The following is an 18,038-nucleotide window of genomic DNA, read 5'->3' on the forward strand; positions in this document are numbered from 1 at the left end:
TAATGAGGGAGGGTGGGAATCATGGGAATCATAGGAATCAGACAGGTAGGCAAGGGCCATCTCGAGGGGTCTTGGACGCCTTGGTACAAAGTTGGGATTTCACTCTAATTGTAGTGAAACGCCACTGGGGGGCTTTAAGCAATTGAAATAACATTATATAACTTATTTACATTTTTAAAAGATCTCTCTGGTATCTATGCTAAGAACTGATTGTATGGAGGCAAGAATTAAAGTGGAGAAAGGACAATTTAAGAGGATGTTGCAGAGGCCAGAGAAGAGACGAAGGTGACATGAGTGGTGAGCAAAGGAAAGTGAAAAGTAGTTGGCTTTAACTATTTACAATAGCCAAGACATGGAAGCAACCTAAATGTCCATCGACAGAGGAATGGATAAAGAAGATGTGGAATATACAATGGAATATTACTCGGCCATAAAAAAGAATGAAATAATGCCATTTGTGGCAACATGGATGGACCTAGATATTATCATACTAAGTGAAGTAAGTCAGACAGAGAAAGACAAATACCATATGATATCATTTATATGTGGAATCTAAAAAAAAGATACAGAGGAACTTATTTACAAAACAGAAACAGACTCACAGACATAGAAAACAAACTTACGGTTATCAAAGGGGAAAGGTGGGAAGGAGGGATAAATTAGGAGTTTGGGATTAACATATATACACTACTATATATAAAATAGATAATCAACAGGACCTACTGTGTAGCACAGGGGACTCTACTTAATATTCTGTAATAACCTATACGGGAAAAGAATCTGAAAAAGAATGGATATTTGTAGATGTATAACTTAATCACTTTGCTGTATACTTGAAACTAATACAACATTGTAAATCAACTATACTCCAATATAAAATAAAAATTAAATTAAAAAAAAAAAGTAGTTGGGGATTTCCCTGGCGGTCCAGTGGTTCAGACTTGGTGCTTTCACTGTGATGGCCTGGGCTCAATCCCTAGTCAGGGAACTAAGATCCCAAAAGCCACACAGTGTGGCCAGAAAAAAAAAAAAAAAAAGTAGTTGGCTTTAGAATATATTCTGGGGATATTAAAAACGGAATCATCGATAAATTCAATGTGAAAAATAAGGGAAAGAGATAATTAAGGATACCCTTGGTTTGGGGATAAGGAATTAGGTGGATGATGAGATAGGGAAGATTTAGGAAGAAACAGATTTGGAAAGGAGTATAAGAGTCCTTGGGCTTCCCTGGTGGCGCAGTGGTTGAGAATCTGCCTGCCAATGCAGGGGACATGGGTTCGAGCCCTGGTCTGGGAAGATCCCACATGCCACGGAGCAACTAGGCCCGTGAGCCACAACTACTGAGCCTGTGCGTCTGGAACCTGTGCTCCGCAACAAGAGAGGCCGCGATAGTGAGAGGCCCATGCACCGCAATGAAGAGTGGCCCCCACTTGCTGCAACTAGAGAAAGCCCTCACACAGAAACAAAGACCCAACATAGCCAAAAATAAATAAATAAATAAAAATTAAAAAAAAAAAAAAAAAAGAGTCCTAGCTCCAAATGGCTCTTAGACTTCCCAGTGGCCATGTTGAGTTTGCAGAATAAACAAATGAATCCTGGTGATATGTATAGTTATCCCTCCTACTACACATAAGTAAGACAAAAGCCAGAAGTTCCTTGAAGATACCAGCTACATCTTAACATAACCTTTGCATTCTCAGTATTCCTCAGCATAATAATGAAACCTAATGCCTATTAAAGACGTATTAAACTGAATTAAATTCAACTGACTTGACTAGGCTCTGTAAGGGAGGTAGGACTTTTGATAGACCTCAGAGGTTTCCATGAAACGGAAAGATGGACACGAATATTTCAGGTTAGAGCATAGTACACATATATATCAACAGAAGTATAAATAAAGGCCAGTAAAGAGGCTGGCCTGCTTGGAGTTGGGGGGACACCCCAGATGCCAAGATACACTCACTTAGCTGGGAGGACCATGCTGCAAGCATAAGTCCAATCAGTCAGCAAGTCCTGCCGGCTCCATCTACAGAATACTTCCAGAACCGGACCCCTCCTCATCGCCTCCACTGCTCCCCCTCCGGTCCGAGTCACCATTCTCTCGCTCACCTGGGTTACTGCAACAGCTTCCCAACAGGTCGCCTGCTTCCACCTTTGCCACCTTACAGATTATTATCAACCCAGGAGTCAGACCAGGCTTTGCTCATAGTAAAAGATAAAGTCATTCCCTGACCTACATGGCCCTCATCCTCTGCCCATTCCCTTCTATGTCATCTTCTGCTACCTGCCCCCACACTCATTCCATCGCAGCCACGCTGGCCTCCTTGCTATCCCTCCATCACCAGCCGTGTTCCCACCTCAAGGCCGTTGTGCTTGCTCTTCCCTCCACCCCTTCTGCTGGATATGGGCATGGCTCACTCCCTCAACTATTCCTGTCCTTGCTAAATGTCACCTTCTCAGTAAGGCCTTCCTTGCCTGTCCTAATTTAAAATGCAACCCCCATCCCCATCTCTGTACTCTCTATCCCCTCCCCTGCTTTATTTTTCTCTCACAGCAATCACCACCATTTGACATGCTGAATATTTCACTGATCGAAACTCCAGGAGGGCCGTGACTTCTGTCTTGTTGTTCACTGCTAGATAATATCCTTAGTGTCTAGAACAGGCACATGCCAGATGCTCAGTGAATATTGGTTTAATTAAATAATCCATTAATTCCTTGAGTTTCAGGACTATCCATAGCCAAAAAAAGGTTAGAGCTGAGTCTGACAGCTCTAGGTTGCGGGACGGTGTGTGTCCAGGGCTCTGTGGACTGACTCAGACAGCCACATTTTCTGCCTTTTCCAAAGCTGGAGGATAAAACAGCCAATTCTTGCCATTTCTGTATGTTATGCGCTGAACTGTGCTCTCCTTAAATTCATATGTTGAAGTTCTAATCCCCAGTACCTCAGAATGTAACTGTCTTTGGAGACAGGGTCTTTAAGAGGTGATTACGTTAAAATGAGGTCATTAGGGTAGGCCCTAATCCAATACCGCTGGTGTCTTAGAAGAAGAGGAGATTTAGACATACAGGGAGTCACCAGGAATGAGTGCATACAGAGAAAAAGCCATTTGAAGACATGGCAAGAAGACAGCCATCTGCAAGCCAAGGAGAGAGGCCTCAGAAGGAAACCAAACCTGCTGACCCTTGATCTTGGATTTCCTGCCTCCAGAACTGTGAGAAATAAATTTCTGCTGTTTAAGCCACCCAGTCTGTGATGTTTTTTATGGCAGCCCTAGCAAACATGTATACCGTGTATGCCCAGTAGCTTGGCCAAATGGGAATCATCCTCACAGAAAGGACTGAATTGTCGTCACCAACATCCTGACAATAATACCTAGAGGGATCAGTGCTTCCCACAAATGACGCATTTCCATCTCAGCCAGGACGGATTCTCTAAGGCAGGGAAAGGTTGACGTGGCAGGGGCAGGGGAGAGGGGCATGGCAGCAAGCAGGGTCTCGCTTAGCTGTACATCCCACCTGCTCTCCACGGTCCCTACATCCGTGGGGCAGCAGGAAAGGACCACAGAATTTCTCAGCATTGGAGAGAAACAGATAAAATCCCTCCTCAAAAATCAAATCAGAAGACAAATTGAGTTAGTGTTACTAGAAGATTAAAAGCTAAATAATAATATGAAGTGTTATATAAATAAAGGCCATAGGAAATACAGCACAGAGAAGGTGGCATAATCAATGCATGGAGTGGAGTAGAAGCACCAAAGGAGAGGAGAGAAGGGGGCCGAGTGCGCTGAAGAGGGCCTGGAACAGGGCAGTGTAAACTGACCTTGCGGGGTGGGGAATTTTCAGGGAATTCAGCACAATCACAGACAGAAAAAAAAGCCACCCGTCTGAGACTAGTCACACACTTAGGTCTTGTTCCCACATCTGGCAATTACCCTAATTCCCCAGAAGTAACTTTATATTAATATTTGCCAGAGTGCATTTGCAGGATTGTAAACACACACTCAAAAAATAAAACAAAATAAAACGGAAAATTGGGGGATTAAATAGGTTTCTTTATTGCAGAACTTCTCAGAACTCAAAGTACATTTGTAAATCTCCCCCAAATGATTAGACCATAAATCCTTTTTTCCCATGAGGATTTCAGCTAGCAAGTATTTTCGGGAGCATCCCCTTAAACCTTTCTGATATCACTAGTGGGTAGAAAAGGCCAACCAACCTATGGTGAACAACACAGTGCAAAGCACCAAACCAAAACAGTAGTCAAGCCCCGAAGCTGTGCTTTCAGACCAGCAGATATTTGTAGAGAAAGAGGGAAAACTAAACAAAACAAGATAAAACAAAACAACAGTGATCCAACCAGTAAATAGCATTAGAGTGTGGCTGATTTTTTTTTTTTAAGTAATCAATATTATTGTTTCTATGTGGCTCTGTGCTAAAAATTTTACCTCAAAACAATCCTTGTAAAATGGGTTCAAAAATCACTTTCACTTTACAGATAAAAAACCTGAGGCACAGAGAGGCTAAGACTTTGCTCAAGGTCACACAGTAACTGACAGAATCAGCCTTACAACCAATTAGGGAGGTAAGTCCAAGAGCCTTCAAAAACCACAGCCTGAAACACTTACAGAGCACCTGTTATACACCCAACATAACGTTGGAAAAAAAAAAATCATTGCCTGGAGCTATAATCAATTCCAAGCAGCAGCTAGGACTGTTCTACCTTCTCAAGAAGACCCGGTCAGTCTTGGGCCTGAGGCAAAATCTCAGAAGCAGATAGTTCTGCCCAGACTGGGAAGAATCTGAAACTGGGTTCAAGGTAGAGATAGCTGACCACAGGAAAGGACAGAAGCACTTGGAGGTCAAGTGCAACACAGTTCAGAGACCTGTGAGGCCGGTGACGGATGGAGAAAATCCACCCAGGGCAGGAACCAGACATCACTTTTGCTGCCAGCAGCCTCCCCGGCAGCTGGAACATACGGTCATTTCCTGCATCCCGGCGACAGCGGAAAAAGGTTCCTGTGAAAACTTGCCCTTGGAACAGTTGACATTATGAGTACCTGCTTTTGCTCTCGTACTTACCACAGTAGGAGTACCAAACACTTGTGTCAGAGGAGTTGCAGATCCAGAGTTTCTCTCCAGGTTCAGTAAATGTGGAAGAAAACAGGGTGGAAAAAAGCATAAATGGGAACATGATTCAGTATCTTCAAAACTTTAAAAATGCAACGACAATCAGTAACTAATCATCAGACTCTTCCTTTTTAATAAGTAGAAAAAATTTAACTTAGTCATCAGTCACATGATTTCTGAGTTCCTATCCAACTGTTTCCTCTTTTGAATGTGTGTGTGTGTGTGTGTGTGTGTTTAATATCTGAGCACTTCCTGCAAGAGGAAAGGAAAATGATTCAGAATGTACTCTTTGCGAACGCATGATACAAATGAGAGCACAGAGCTTTAAAAACAAAACCAGTACTTCCCAATCAATAGTAAAAAAACCAGCCTGTAGGTCTTCTTTAGAAGATCAAAAGACTAGCACTCTTTATCCCTCTGCATTGCTATTCTCTCTCCCACAAGTTCTTTTTTTTTTTTTAAACCCTAAGCACCCCCTCCTATTCCTTCTTTCTTTATTTATGGCCATGCTTCTGGGCTTGGAAGCGTGGAGTCCTAACCGCTAGACCGCCAGGGAATTCCCTCCCACAAGTTCTTTATACAATTCTCATGGCCAGAGAGCAGAACCTAAAGCTCTGAACTGAACAGGCTCATGCAAAGTGTTTCTGCTCGGCAACAGGTTCAGCCAAAGGGTAGAGCCCGGCTGGATGAGACCCCAGACACAGGACATTAGCTGTAGTTCTGCATGGTGGGTGGGAGGGTCTCACCAGGCTTGAGAATGCACTCACTTTAGCAAACTACAGGTCCAGGGAATACCTTAAAATGGTCATTATTTTGTGTGTGGAATGTATTTCATTCCAAAACTCTCACTTTGTTCTAGAAAGACAGCCACCGCTTTAGATGCTTTGCTACCTGAAATTCTTTAAAGGACATGGTCTGGGATTAGTAGCCAAAAAATGGCATGGAGTCGGGGCCTTAAAAACCTACAAGTTTAGAGGAAAATAATCATATTTGTAAAAGGTTTTACTAAAGAACTGTACTACTTTCCCATTTTTTTAAAGGTAAAAATCCATGGGGTGGGGCGTAGTCTGGGGAAATGGGGAGTTGCTCAATGGGTATTGTTTCAGGTTGGCAAGGTGAAAAAGTTCTAGAGATCTGTTGCACAGCAATATGAATACAGTTAACACTACTGAACCGTACACTTAAAATTGGTTAAGATGGAGAATTCCCTGGAGGTCCAGCGGTTAGGACTCCATGCTTCCACTGCAGGGCACATGGGTTTGATCCCTGGTCGGGGAACTAAGATCCCACAAGCTGCCCAGTGCGGCCAAAAAAAAAAAAAATGTGGTTAAGATGGTAAATTTTATGTTATATGTATTTTCCACAATTTAAAAATATATTTTTTAAGTGGGGGGAAAAAAAGAGGACAAATCCATGAACGCTTCTAGTAGTCTCAAAATACCATTTCCCACTAAAGGGAACAAATACTCTAGAGAAATTACTGTTTCCAGGTGTGAGGCAGAAAAGGTTCAAGATGAGCCTAAAACATCTGATCATATTAGACACCCAATTTGATGACAGTCCCATTGACCAAAGATGGGTTTCCTATTGCTGCTGTAACAAATAACTTAGTGCCTTAAAAACAATACAAATGGGGAATTCCCTGGCAGTCCAGTGGTTAGGACTCTAATTTTCACTGCCGAGGGCCCAGGTTCGATCCCTGGTCGGTGAACTAAGATCCCACAAGCCATGCTATGCGGAAAACACACACACACACAATACAAATGAGTTCTCTTACAGTTCTGGAGGTCAGAAGTCTGAAATCAGTTTCAATGGGCTAAAAGCAAGGAGTCAGCATACCTAGCTCTTCTGGAGACTCCAGGGGAAGACTGTTTACTTGCCTTTTTCAGTTTGAGAGCTGCAATCCTTCCATTCCTCCATCTTCAAAGTTCAGCACTGTCCTCTCTGCTTCCATCATCACTTCGCCTCTCCTCTGATACCCTGCCTCCCTGTTATAAGGACCCTGTGATTACACTGGAACCATTTGGATAATCCATGACAATCTCCCCAACTCAAGATCCACCTATAAAATCCCTTTTGCCATTTAACGTAACATTCACAGCTTCCAGACATGAACATTCAGCCTTCCTGTAGACTATTACTATCATTAATAAGATAGTAACTGCGATGAATTGAAATATATCAAATATATTCAAATCAATAAGCTCATAATAATTTTTTTAAAGTCTAATCAGCAGATGATGCTAGGAAACCAACTCTATTTTGAAAGCTGATAAAGGGAAAGAATCAAGCATTTATCCTGACTTTTCTATAGAAACTGAACTACTGGTAACCAAATAGTACAGAGAGGCAAGTTTCCCTTGCCTTCTCATACTCTTTTCTCTACTTTTAGAAGTATTTCAGCTAATATATGAAAAAGGAATGATAGAATATAACCATTTTGCAACACCTAATGAATTAGTAAACTTGGGCACTGAGCATTAGTTGCTAACGTCACAGAGAGAGAGACAGAAAGACATGGTATACTTCTTGATGGATGAACATGGTGGTAGCCAACCTCCAAGATGGCTCCCAATGATCCTTACTTCTTGGTATGCAAATCCTTGTGTAGCCCCCTCCAACAATGTATAAGGGTGACTGCGTAACTAAGAAAATATTGCACAATGATAATGTGCAACTTCCAAGGTAGATCATAAAAGACATTTTACCCTCTACCTTGCTCTCCTGGATCAATTGCTCTGGGGGAAACAAGTAGCTCTAAAGAGAGATCCATGTGGCAAGAAACCAAGGCCTCCTCCCAAAAGACGAGCACCAATTTGTCATTCATGTGAGTGAGCCACCTTGGAAGCAGTTCCTCCTGCCCCAGCCCAGCCTTCAAATGACAGGAGCACCGGCTGATATCTTGACTGCAACCCCATGAGAGTACCTGAGCCACACCCCCTCAATTAAGCCATTCCCAAATACCTGACCAACAGACACTGTGCAATATCATAAACGTCTGTTGATGTTTTAAACCTCTAAGTTTTAGGGGCAATCTGTTATGCAACAATAGAAAAATAATACAAACAACATCAGCTATGAATCAGTCTTATCCAAAATAATCAAACCTCAACCTGATGAAGCCCCAATTTATAGCAAATACAGTAGACAGACAAACATGGTAAACTACACCTTGGGGATATAATCAGAAAATCTAGACCATGAAAACATAATATAGGACAAAAAACTCAGTTTCTTCAACAGATGATTTGCAAGGGGCGGGGGGGGGGGGGTGGGCAACAAAGTGAAGGAGGGAATTCCCTGGCAATCCAGTGGTCAGGATTTCATGCTTCTGCTGCCGGGGGCCGGGTTTGATCCCTGGTTGGGGAACTAAGATCTCACATGCCATGTGGCAGGGCCTAAAAAAACAAAAACAAAGTGAAAAATTTAGAAGGGCCCATAGATTAGAAGTCTTAAAAGACACTTAGAAAATAGGTGTGAATAAGGTGGGAACTTTAATTAGATCTTAATCCAAACAAAATGGGGGGGGGTGGAAATTATGAAACAATTGGAAATTTGAGTAGACTGGATATTTGATAACACTGGGGGTCAAGGGCAGCTTAGGTATTATGATGGTATTGTTATTTTTTTAAGTCTTTATCTTGTAGAGTTACAAAATTAAATATTTAAGAAAGAAATCTTATGATGTCTGGGATTTGGTTCCAAATAAAAGTAGAGAGCAAGTGGTCTAGATGAAACAATGAATCTGGATGATAGAGTCACTTTTTCTGAAAAAATCAGAATACAATTTTAACGAATGTGTCCAAGCTAAGGCTGTCATTCATACCTAATGACCATTTTGTTACTTTTGCTTCCAAAAGCTGAAGTCTTTCAGTATGATGTAATCTACGTTGAGGAAAAGGATTACATCTTATTGTCAAAGGGTATACTATCTGATGTAACCCAGAGGTCCAATGCGATCACCCTGCCCTTTGAGACTCAAATAAAACTGACTCAATATCCTTCCCTTAGGTAGAGGGAGACTCACCACCTTCCTCATCTTTCCAAGATTACTCTGCCTGGGGAGAGGGTAGTAAAGTGGCATGGAAGGACGTGCGTATATTTCTTACCTTGGCCTGAGCTGTTTCTGCAGACTTATTTCAGTGATGAATCATTATGGTATCCTATGCATGCTGATCCTTTTCTACATCTTGGTCTCACTCCAAATCATGCCCTTGAGAAGTCATCTTTCTCATGTAGTCTTTTAAGCCTTTTTTCTTTTCTCTAAACAATCTGAGGAATTTTTTTATTAATTTATTTATTTTTGGCTGTGTTGGGTCTTTGTTTCTGTGCGAGGGATTTCTCTAGTTGCGGCGAGCGGGGGCCACTCTTCATCCTGGTGCGCGGGCCTCTCACTGTCGCGGCCTCTCTCGTTGCAGAGCACAGGCTCCAGATGCGCAGGCTCAGTAGTTGTGGCTCACGGGCCCAGTTGCTCCGCGGCAAGTAGGATCTTCCCAGACCAGGGCTCAAACCCGTGTCCCCTGCATTGGCAGGCAGATTCTCAACAACTGCGCCACCAGGGAAGCCCCTGATTGATACTCATAAAAATAGGATTTTCACTCCACTCCACAGGTGACAAAATGGTTGCATGGATACAGGACATTTAAAGAAAGAGATAGGATATACTAAAAACAAGTTATGAGAAAACTGACCCTTGAGAGAAAACTTTGAAATGTTGACAACACTCTTTTCTTCTAATATTTATCTAACATTTGATAATGAGCATTTGATTATGGAATAATCTTTTTACAGAAAGATATAAATCACATTAACTGCTAAGATAGCAACAGGTCCATATCTAGGTGACAGAGGACAGAAAAGCAGACAGGCAGAGGCCCAAACTGAGGACAGAGGTGGTGGCAGCTTGTTCATCTGAGAATAGAGCCCGCCCTCTACTAAGACCACAAGCTGGCTGATCCAACAGAGGGCAGGCTCTAAGTCTCAGAAAGATGAGCACTGTTCTACCTTAAGCTGTCTCCTATAACCTTCTAGCAGCTTCAGACTTGAATGATCTTTCCCCTAAGAACTAGTGATGTCCCTGCTGCTTCTCCACCCACCTCCCTCATACACAGGCAAGCCAGAAAGATTAATCATCGTGGCAGGTGATAGATGTTAGCCAGCTCTCTACAGACTGGGTGTTTTGTTCTTAACTGTGACTCTGGCAACTAGCCCAGTACCTGACACCCTCTAGGCACTTAATCAGTATCTACTAGTCTAAATAGCATGATTTGAGGCCCTTTGTTCCTGGCTGAAAATCCTTCACAAGAACCAACTTAACATTAGCATGGAGACTTTTATTTTATAAAAGGTACTATCCATCTATGTAGTACATACAATTTTCCCACTGTGATAGGGTGTAACAAAGGAGAGTGCACATGGAGGGACAAATGGAACCACTGAAGACGATACTACTTAGGTCACCACTTCCCCAAGAGCTAACCACACCCTACTGGATATGGATATCTTTAACGTGGGCAGCCATGCCAGAGAAGATAGGCAAAAACCTGTGCTCTGAGCCAAAGGAAGCAGATTAACAGTTTCCCATAATCTGTGAATTTTTAAAGAGTTTTCAATGTGGGCAAAGGTAATATCTACATCCTTAGAAAAATCCAAACACAAAGGAAAAATAACTTTCCCATTTGCTTCTGACATCCAATCCCCAGCTGAGAGGCAATCACACTTATTATATAAAAGTAACCATGCATATGTCAGCATATACATGTATTTTCACACCCTTTTAACACAAATGATAGAGTATTGCATGTTTTGTTTTTCAAACATAACTTTTTTTATTATAAAGGAACATAATTCTCTGGAAATTAAAAGTTCTGTGATACAATTCCAAATTATGTTTTTAACAATCAGTCACTAACAAAAAACAAAAGTAAAGGCAATTATTATACACTGGAACATAAATCACATTTAAGCACAAACATAAAAACGACAGACTCATTTCTCTTCTTTAAGCTGTTTCTTTTCACTGGCTTCTTCCACATCAAAAGTGAATGGCTTGTCATAACCCATTAGATGGTTATAGTCTTCAGGGTTTGGAAAGAGTGCTGGATTAACTAACAGTGATTTTGTTTTAGCATAAAAGGTGGTAAACACATGTGTGCTATTTGGAATCTTCACGTCATTCTGGTGGAACACTGTACTTGTTTCCAAAAGCACAACGTTGTAAGTAATGGCTTTATAAGTGTCTGTTGTGGCCTCATGGTACAACCGAATGACGTAGCCTTTTGTAAGAAAGTGAAGCAGTGCTGGAGTGATCACTGTAAAGCTTCCTATGATGCTATAAAATAAGATTTGCAAAGGCAGACTTCCAAATATAATATTATTTTGTGCAAAAATGTACGGTAGGAATGCAAGGCTGATCAGACTTGTAGAGTAAGAAAAACATTTCACACCTAAATAAGAAAAAAAAATGGGAGAAGATTAACACTTTTAACTTTTATAAAAGAATCAACCTATCCAATTAATTCTTCCACCTTTCTCCCTACAACATCATCATCAAAACAACAAAACCAAAACACCTATATAGTGCTTATTATATTCCAGGCTCTATTTTAAGCACTTTACATATTTCATTCATGAAATCTAGAAAAAAGCCCTATGAGACTGATGTATAATTATCATCATCATCACTCCCATTTAAAAGATGAGAAGGGCTTCCCTGGTGGCGCAGTGGTTGAGAATCTGCCTGCCAATGCAGGGGACACGAGTTCGAGCCCTGGTCTGGGAAGATCCCACATGCCGCGGAGCAACTAGGCCCGTGAGCCACAACTATTGAGCCTGCGCGTCTGGAGCCTGTGCTCCGCAACAAGAGAGGCCGTGATAGTGAGAGGCCCGCGCACCGCGATGAAGAGTGGCCCCCGCTTGCCGCAACTAGAGAAAGCCCTCGCACAGAAACGAAGACCCAACACAGCCAAAAATAAATAAGTTAATAATTAAATAAATTTTAAAAATAAATAAATAAATAAAAATAAAAGATGAGAAAATATGAGGTACTTGCTCAATGTCACACAGCTACCAAGTAGCTGTGTTGGGATTTAAACCCAGGCAATCTGACTCTAGGGTCCAGGCTGTTGGCCGTTACAAGGCACTGCCTCTCCAGCTGGGAAGTCCGCTTTAGGGTTGAGTGGCTTCTATCTCAGTTCCCAATAAAAGGTTTAATATTACTCAAAAATCTTTATGAATACTATAAAAGTTAACTCAGTCAGCAGATAATCAAATAAAGCTCTCTATTAACAAGCACTTCCACAGATCTAACATAAAATGTTCAAATATGGGGCTAACTTTTTCAGGCTAAGTGCCCAGCATTAAAACAGCAAAATAAAAAACAAACAAACAAAAAACACCACCAGTTGTTAAGAAACATATGGGAAAGGTAATCAACTTCTTTACCAAGGAAAAACATTCAAGTTAAAATAGTGAGATATTTTTACTTATCATGTTAGAAAGATTAAAAAACCAGTGACTTCTGAACTGTATACTTAAAAATGGTCAAAATGGTAACTTTTACTTTATGTCTATTTTACCACAGCAAATAAATAAATAACTTAGAATGTAAACTTTCTTAGTTTGAAGGTACAATTTTAACATGATCAAATACCATCGGTTTGGAAAACAGACAAGTTGAGATCCTAGAAGGGTTGATTATAAAGTTATTTTGGAAAAACAAAGTAAGCAAAAAAGGGGGGAGGGTTAGATACTAAAACATAAGATTCTATAATTAAAATAGTGTGGTACTGGCTCAGTACATAAACAGATCAATGGGAAAAAATGGGAAATCTAGACACAAACCTAACTGCATATGGAAATTTAATATAGAACAAAGATACAATCTAAAATAAGTGGTGCTGGGACAACCAGATTCAGAGAAAATTCAATCTATCCCTCATACCATATACCAGGAAAACTCCAAATAATCCAGAGATTTAAGTGTATAAAATAAGAAAGGTATAAGAAGAAAATACCCGTGAAGTCCTTTATAATCTAAGAATAGGAAAACTTTTCTAATTATGACCGAAAATACAGAGGCAATCAAGGGGAAAGTTGATACACCTGATCACCTTTTTAAAATGTACATGGACATAAATACCGTAAACAAAGAGACAAATGAGAAAAATATTTGCAGCTTATATGACAAAGGGTTAATATCCCCAATACACAAAAGGTTTCTAGTATATGAGAAGAAAAGATCAACAACCCAATAAACAAACATGCCAGAAATATAAGCAGACAGTTCAATGAAACAAAAATGCACACGGCCTTTCAACAGATGAAATGATGCTACGCCTCAATCATAAGAAACATTCAATTAAAACCACAGTGAGATACCGTTTTTCCCCCAAACTGGCAAAAACTAAAAATATGACATCATACTTTGTTGGTGAGGCTAAAACAAAGCAGACACTCTCATACATCACTCTTGCTTGAAGGCTTATTTTGCATCAGTAATTTAAAAATAATTCCTTCCCCCCACAGGTAGATGCCATGACATTGGTACACATGGGATTCAATGGGGACCAAGCCGCCTTCTATATAAAAGCCTCCTTAGCCCTTCCAACTACCTGTTTTCCCCATTACTCTTTCACACTATAGTAGGTTGAATAGTGTCCCCTCAAAATTCACATCCATTTAGAACTTTAGAACGTGACCTTATTTGGAAATAGGGTCTTTGCAGACAATTAAAAGTTGAGATGAGATCATACTGGATTACGGTGGGCCCTACGTCCAATGAGAGTATCCTTAAAAGGACAGAACAAGACAAGCAGAGACACAGAGAACGCCGTGCAAAGTAGGTGGCAGAGACTGGAGTTATGCAGCTACAAGCCAAGGAAACATGAAGGATTGCTGGGAGCCACCAGAAGTTGGAAGAGACAAGGACAAGCTCTTTCTTAGAGCCTTCAGACAGCACGGAATGCCAACACCTTGATTTCAGACTTCTAGCCTTCAGAACTGTGAGAATAAATTTTTGTTGTTTTAATCCATCAAGCCTGTGGAAATGTATTGTAAGAGCCCTAGGAAACTTATACATACATACACTTTATTATGCCTGGACTGAAGTAATTGCTATTTTCTAAACATATTCTCATGCCTTGGCTCATACTACTTCCGTGCCTGGGATGCCCTTCTTTCACACGTCTTCATGTTCAAATTCTACTCATCTTAAAATGAGAATACTATGACATCCGTAATTATTTGCTGCTGAATTAACAAGAACCGTCAACTAAAAGTCCCTTCAAATATCTTTAAATTAGGACCCAATTTGGTAGTTTAAATGGTACCGCTATGTTAATGTCTCTCACTCAGTTTTACACAGAAAAAATATTAATCCCTGATAAGTACAGTGACTTCTTATTAATATAATATTGAAGGAACTCAAACATTAAATTCTTCTACAGGTTACAGTTCTAGAACTTTGAATATCATGTGTAGCTCTGCTCTTCCACAAATATTATATCGTACCCACACTAAAATTAATTCCTATCTATATTCTCTTCTCTTCAGAATTGAGTCAAGTGGGAACATGAAAAAAATTGATTAAGCCTTCCCTTCATTTGAAGGAACGGTGTCTGTATTCAGAAAGAAGGGTACCATGGGGGTCACGGTGAACACATCTCAAGGGCATCAATCTAGGTATCCCAGGCTCAATCCAGAGATGAGAAACAGGCTCAGTGACCCACTCATGCTGTGACTTCTGAAGAAATTTCTACCATCCGAAATTGATTATTCCAATAACTTCAGAACGCCACTCAATACTGATTATCAGTCCTTATTCCCAAAAAGTTTTAAGTAGCTAAAATTGTATTTTAAACATACTCTATTTTAATGTCACACACTCTTGAGAACTTACAGACTTCCAGATTAAATTTTAGACAACTGGTTAACACCAGCATGATCAAAAACACACATGCAAATGGGGCACAGAAATCTTGTGGCCAACCTGGCTATAAAGTAATCCTCCAGATATTTCAGGTTATACTTTTTTTTTTTAAGATTATTAAGTTTGTGATTTGTTCAAGTTCCTGAGGTTGTATTTCATTTTAAGTTCTTCTGACTTTCCCTACTAAAATATTCCATACTAAATACTGAATTATGACCTAAAGAAAGAGCTTTAAACTTGTAGCTATCTAATACACTGCCCTTTCCTTCTCCACGATAACTCCCTACTACCTGGAAAACCACTAAGTAAATATGTTTGCTGAAAATTCTAAGATGACCTAAAAAAATGTAAAATTAATATATCTTTGAATTATAAAAGTATTACTGCTCATTTTAACTGCAAAATCTAAAAACATATACCGTAAATGTCTACTTACCCGAAATAACTACTCCTAAGAGGTATTCGCCCATATTTTTTTCCTCTGCATATTCAAACATTACATAAACATACACTTTTTGTTCTGTTTTATTTTGTTGCTAAACATCCCGAAAGGTGACCAAAGGATGGAATCTTTAGTGCCCAGCCATAAGATCACAAAGTCATAAGAGTCTACAAAAACCTTTTTAAAGTCTCCTAAAAATGCAAAGGTCTTAACCTCTAAATCTTTTATCAACAGACCACAAGAAAAAAATTATAATTTTTCCTTCTGCCTTGCAATTACAGGGTGCTAAAATAATAAGTATCATATGCTAAGAACCTTTTTTATAAGTAAAAGGGGGGAAAAAAGGAAATATCCTCACTTCTGATTACCCACCAAATACTGTTCGGGCCAGATTCCCAGTATAAATCAGCCTTCCATCTTCTGATTTTTCAAGTTGTGTATGTAAACATCGAACACATCTTCCCCAACAAACAGGTATCTATTGAAACAGAGACCATTATAATGTGAGTACATGATAAATTGCATTTTAGGCCAACTTTTAAATTTTTTTAAGTTTATTTTGAAAAATATAATAAAGAGTAAAAGAGAACTTATCACATGGGGTGATTTAAGGAATTCTTCCAATAATCTACAAAGCTAAAGAAAGCAAACTGAGTAACAGAATGGCTTTCCTTAATTCCACTCACAAGTAGACATTGAATTGGGAGTTTGAAGACCTAGGTTTGCATCCCAGCTAGAAGCATTTTAAAGTGTGACCTTAAACAAGGAAAAAGATAGTGGAATAGTTTCTTCTATTCCACATCACTCTCGCTCAACTGTCAAAGATTTAAATGCATTAGCTTTTTTTAAAAAATTAAGTTTAATTATGTAAGTAAAATACTGCAAATTCAGAAAGTTTAAAGTCCGGACTTCTTTTAATACTTCTAAAATATTTATACTATAGCTAGTATTAAAAAAAAAAAAAAAAAAGAATAACTCTTTCCCCAAGGGTCTCGTATCCATCTCTTGCTCCTCGCAAGGAAAATATTTTACTTGAACTCCTACATTAAATTTCACAGGAACAAAAGAGTTGCCCGAACCTCTGCAAATGACTTTCACAACACACACTCTTCAAGATGTAGAAGGCATGCCTAATCCCTTTATGCTGAAATTTAATGCGATTCCAATTCCCGCGTTGGCCTTTCCTCCCAAATTTCAACCATGTTTGCTAATCCTAATATTTTACAGGGCAGGATTAGGAGACAATTTATTCAGATTAAAATGAGAAGGATTAACGTCTCCATCCCATTTTTCCAAGGAGCAAAGGAATTCCTAAAAATAGAGCCACCTAATAAAAAACAGAACAAACTCAAAATCAGGTTCCCCGAGTTCTTTCAGTTCGGTCTCCACGTGGTGCATCTAATCTCGCTGCAAATTAACCCTTCCGAGCTTGCGCTCGACAGAAAAAAAAAAAAATGAGAGTCCTCACAAGCCCGCTGGATTTGCAACCATCTCTGCAAAGTGACTGGAACCGCCCAGAAAATAAGCACTTTCCAAGGGACACTGCTGGACTCGCGGGGGCTGCGAACCCCGGGAGCACCGGCCTGTTGCCCAGGCCGAGGCCGGCCACTCCTGCCAGTCCCGCAGCACGGGGCTCCTTCAGCACCAGAGCCGCCGTGCAGGCCGGGGAGAAGCTATGGGAGAGCCGGGCTCCCCAGGCCCGGTGCTACTCCCACCCCCGCCCTTACTCGGGTCCGCGAGCCCTCTGACCGCCGACCTGCGCTCGCACCCGACACGGCAGAAGCGTCGCGGCTGCCGACAGCCCCGCGCCCCCGCCGCCGCCCCGCCCCGAGGAGCCTCTGCAGGAAGCCGCCCGCCAGACGGCCGCCCTAGGGCCTCGGAGCGCAGTGGCTGCCCACGGTGCCGTCCTCTTCCCACCGAGCCGAAGGCCGGCCGCCCACGGGCCGCCCAACGCCAGAAGCAGCATCCCGCGCGTGACCAGAAGCGGCGACTGCACTGCGGCGGCAGCCGGGCACGCCGAGGCGCAGCTCCTCACCGGACCGCGGCAGAGACGAGCCGCGCGCTCGCCGCCGCCTGCAGGTCCGCGGGTCGCACTGGCCGCCTGCGCGTGCGCAGAATGGACGGCCCGCCGGCAACCTGCCCAGGCACGCGCGTTCCTTGTGGGCTGAGATCGACCTGACCCTCGCTGCCGGGACCAGCAAATGGCCATTCCGCGCGCTGCTTCCCCTCGTCGGAGTCTGGCGCTCTTTATAACCGTGTGGAAGGACAGAGGGGAGAGACACGCGCGAAGGACAAAGCCTGGAAGCAGGGTTAAATCTTTCATTCTCGTGGGCATCATTTTCTGTGCCCAAAAAACCATTTTCTCTGCGGAAAATGTTTCTAACCTGTTGGCACAGAGGAATAATACAGTGCACGTTTGAACAAAAATGAATAGTAATTTAATCCAACCAGTAGGTTGGTAGAAAATGAGAGGAACTTGTTCATATAATGTTGATACTTGTCAAATTTGTCTTAGGAAATCACTCTCATCCGTTTACA

The 18,038-nt window shown here is 41.3% G+C and overlaps 2 protein-coding genes across 3 annotated transcripts in view; both read right to left on the bottom strand.

Annotated features, from left to right (window-relative positions):
* Positions 1 to 5,326, bottom strand: part of LY96 (lymphocyte antigen 96) — a 29,813-nt gene extending 24,487 nt beyond the window's left edge. Inside the window, exon 1 of the mRNA XM_007185064.2 lies at positions 5,083 to 5,326. Within this exon, the coding sequence (XP_007185126.1) occupies positions 5,083 to 5,194 (112 nt within the window). The 5' untranslated portion in view covers positions 5,195 to 5,326. The remainder of the gene's footprint in view (positions 1 to 5,082) is intronic.
* Positions 5,327 to 10,933: 5,607 nt separating this feature from the next.
* Positions 10,934 to 17,602, bottom strand: TMEM70 (transmembrane protein 70). 2 transcript variants are annotated; one of them, XM_057531956.1, is made up of 3 exons: positions 17,269 to 17,602; positions 15,873 to 15,978; positions 10,934 to 11,576 (listed from the first exon to the last, which is right to left on the bottom strand). In XM_057531956.1, the coding sequence occupies exons 1-3, from the start codon at positions 17,464 to 17,466 to the stop codon at positions 11,119 to 11,121; spliced, it is 762 nt and encodes a 253-aa protein (XP_057387939.1). In that variant the 5' UTR covers positions 17,467 to 17,602; the 3' UTR covers positions 10,934 to 11,118. The 2 variants fall into 2 exon arrangements, with proteins under 2 accessions (XP_057387939.1, XP_057387938.1); XM_057531955.1 differs by having other exon boundaries at positions 17,257 to 17,602.
* Positions 17,603 to 18,038: the final 436 nt, after the last annotated feature.

Source organism: Balaenoptera acutorostrata, chromosome 17 (genome assembly GCF_949987535.1).
Source record: "Balaenoptera acutorostrata chromosome 17, mBalAcu1.1, whole genome shotgun sequence".
NCBI lineage: Eukaryota > Metazoa > Chordata > Mammalia > Artiodactyla > Balaenopteridae > Balaenoptera > Balaenoptera acutorostrata.

Bases quoted from the DNA above. Each gene is read 5' to 3' on its own strand.
- TMEM70 (XM_057531955.1), bottom strand. From the start codon at position 17,466: ATGCTGCTTCTGGCGTTGGGCGGCCCGTGGGCGGCCGGCCTTCGGCTC. The intron at 15,979-17,256 runs GTCGGCGGTCAG...CTGTTTCAATAG, and splicing joins CGTGTCGGGTGCGAGCGCAG to ATACCTGTTTGTTGGGGAAG. The intron at 11,577-15,872 runs GTGGGTAATCAG...TTTCTTATTTAG, and splicing joins TCTGGCCCGAACAGTATTTG to GTGTGAAATGTTTTTCTTAC.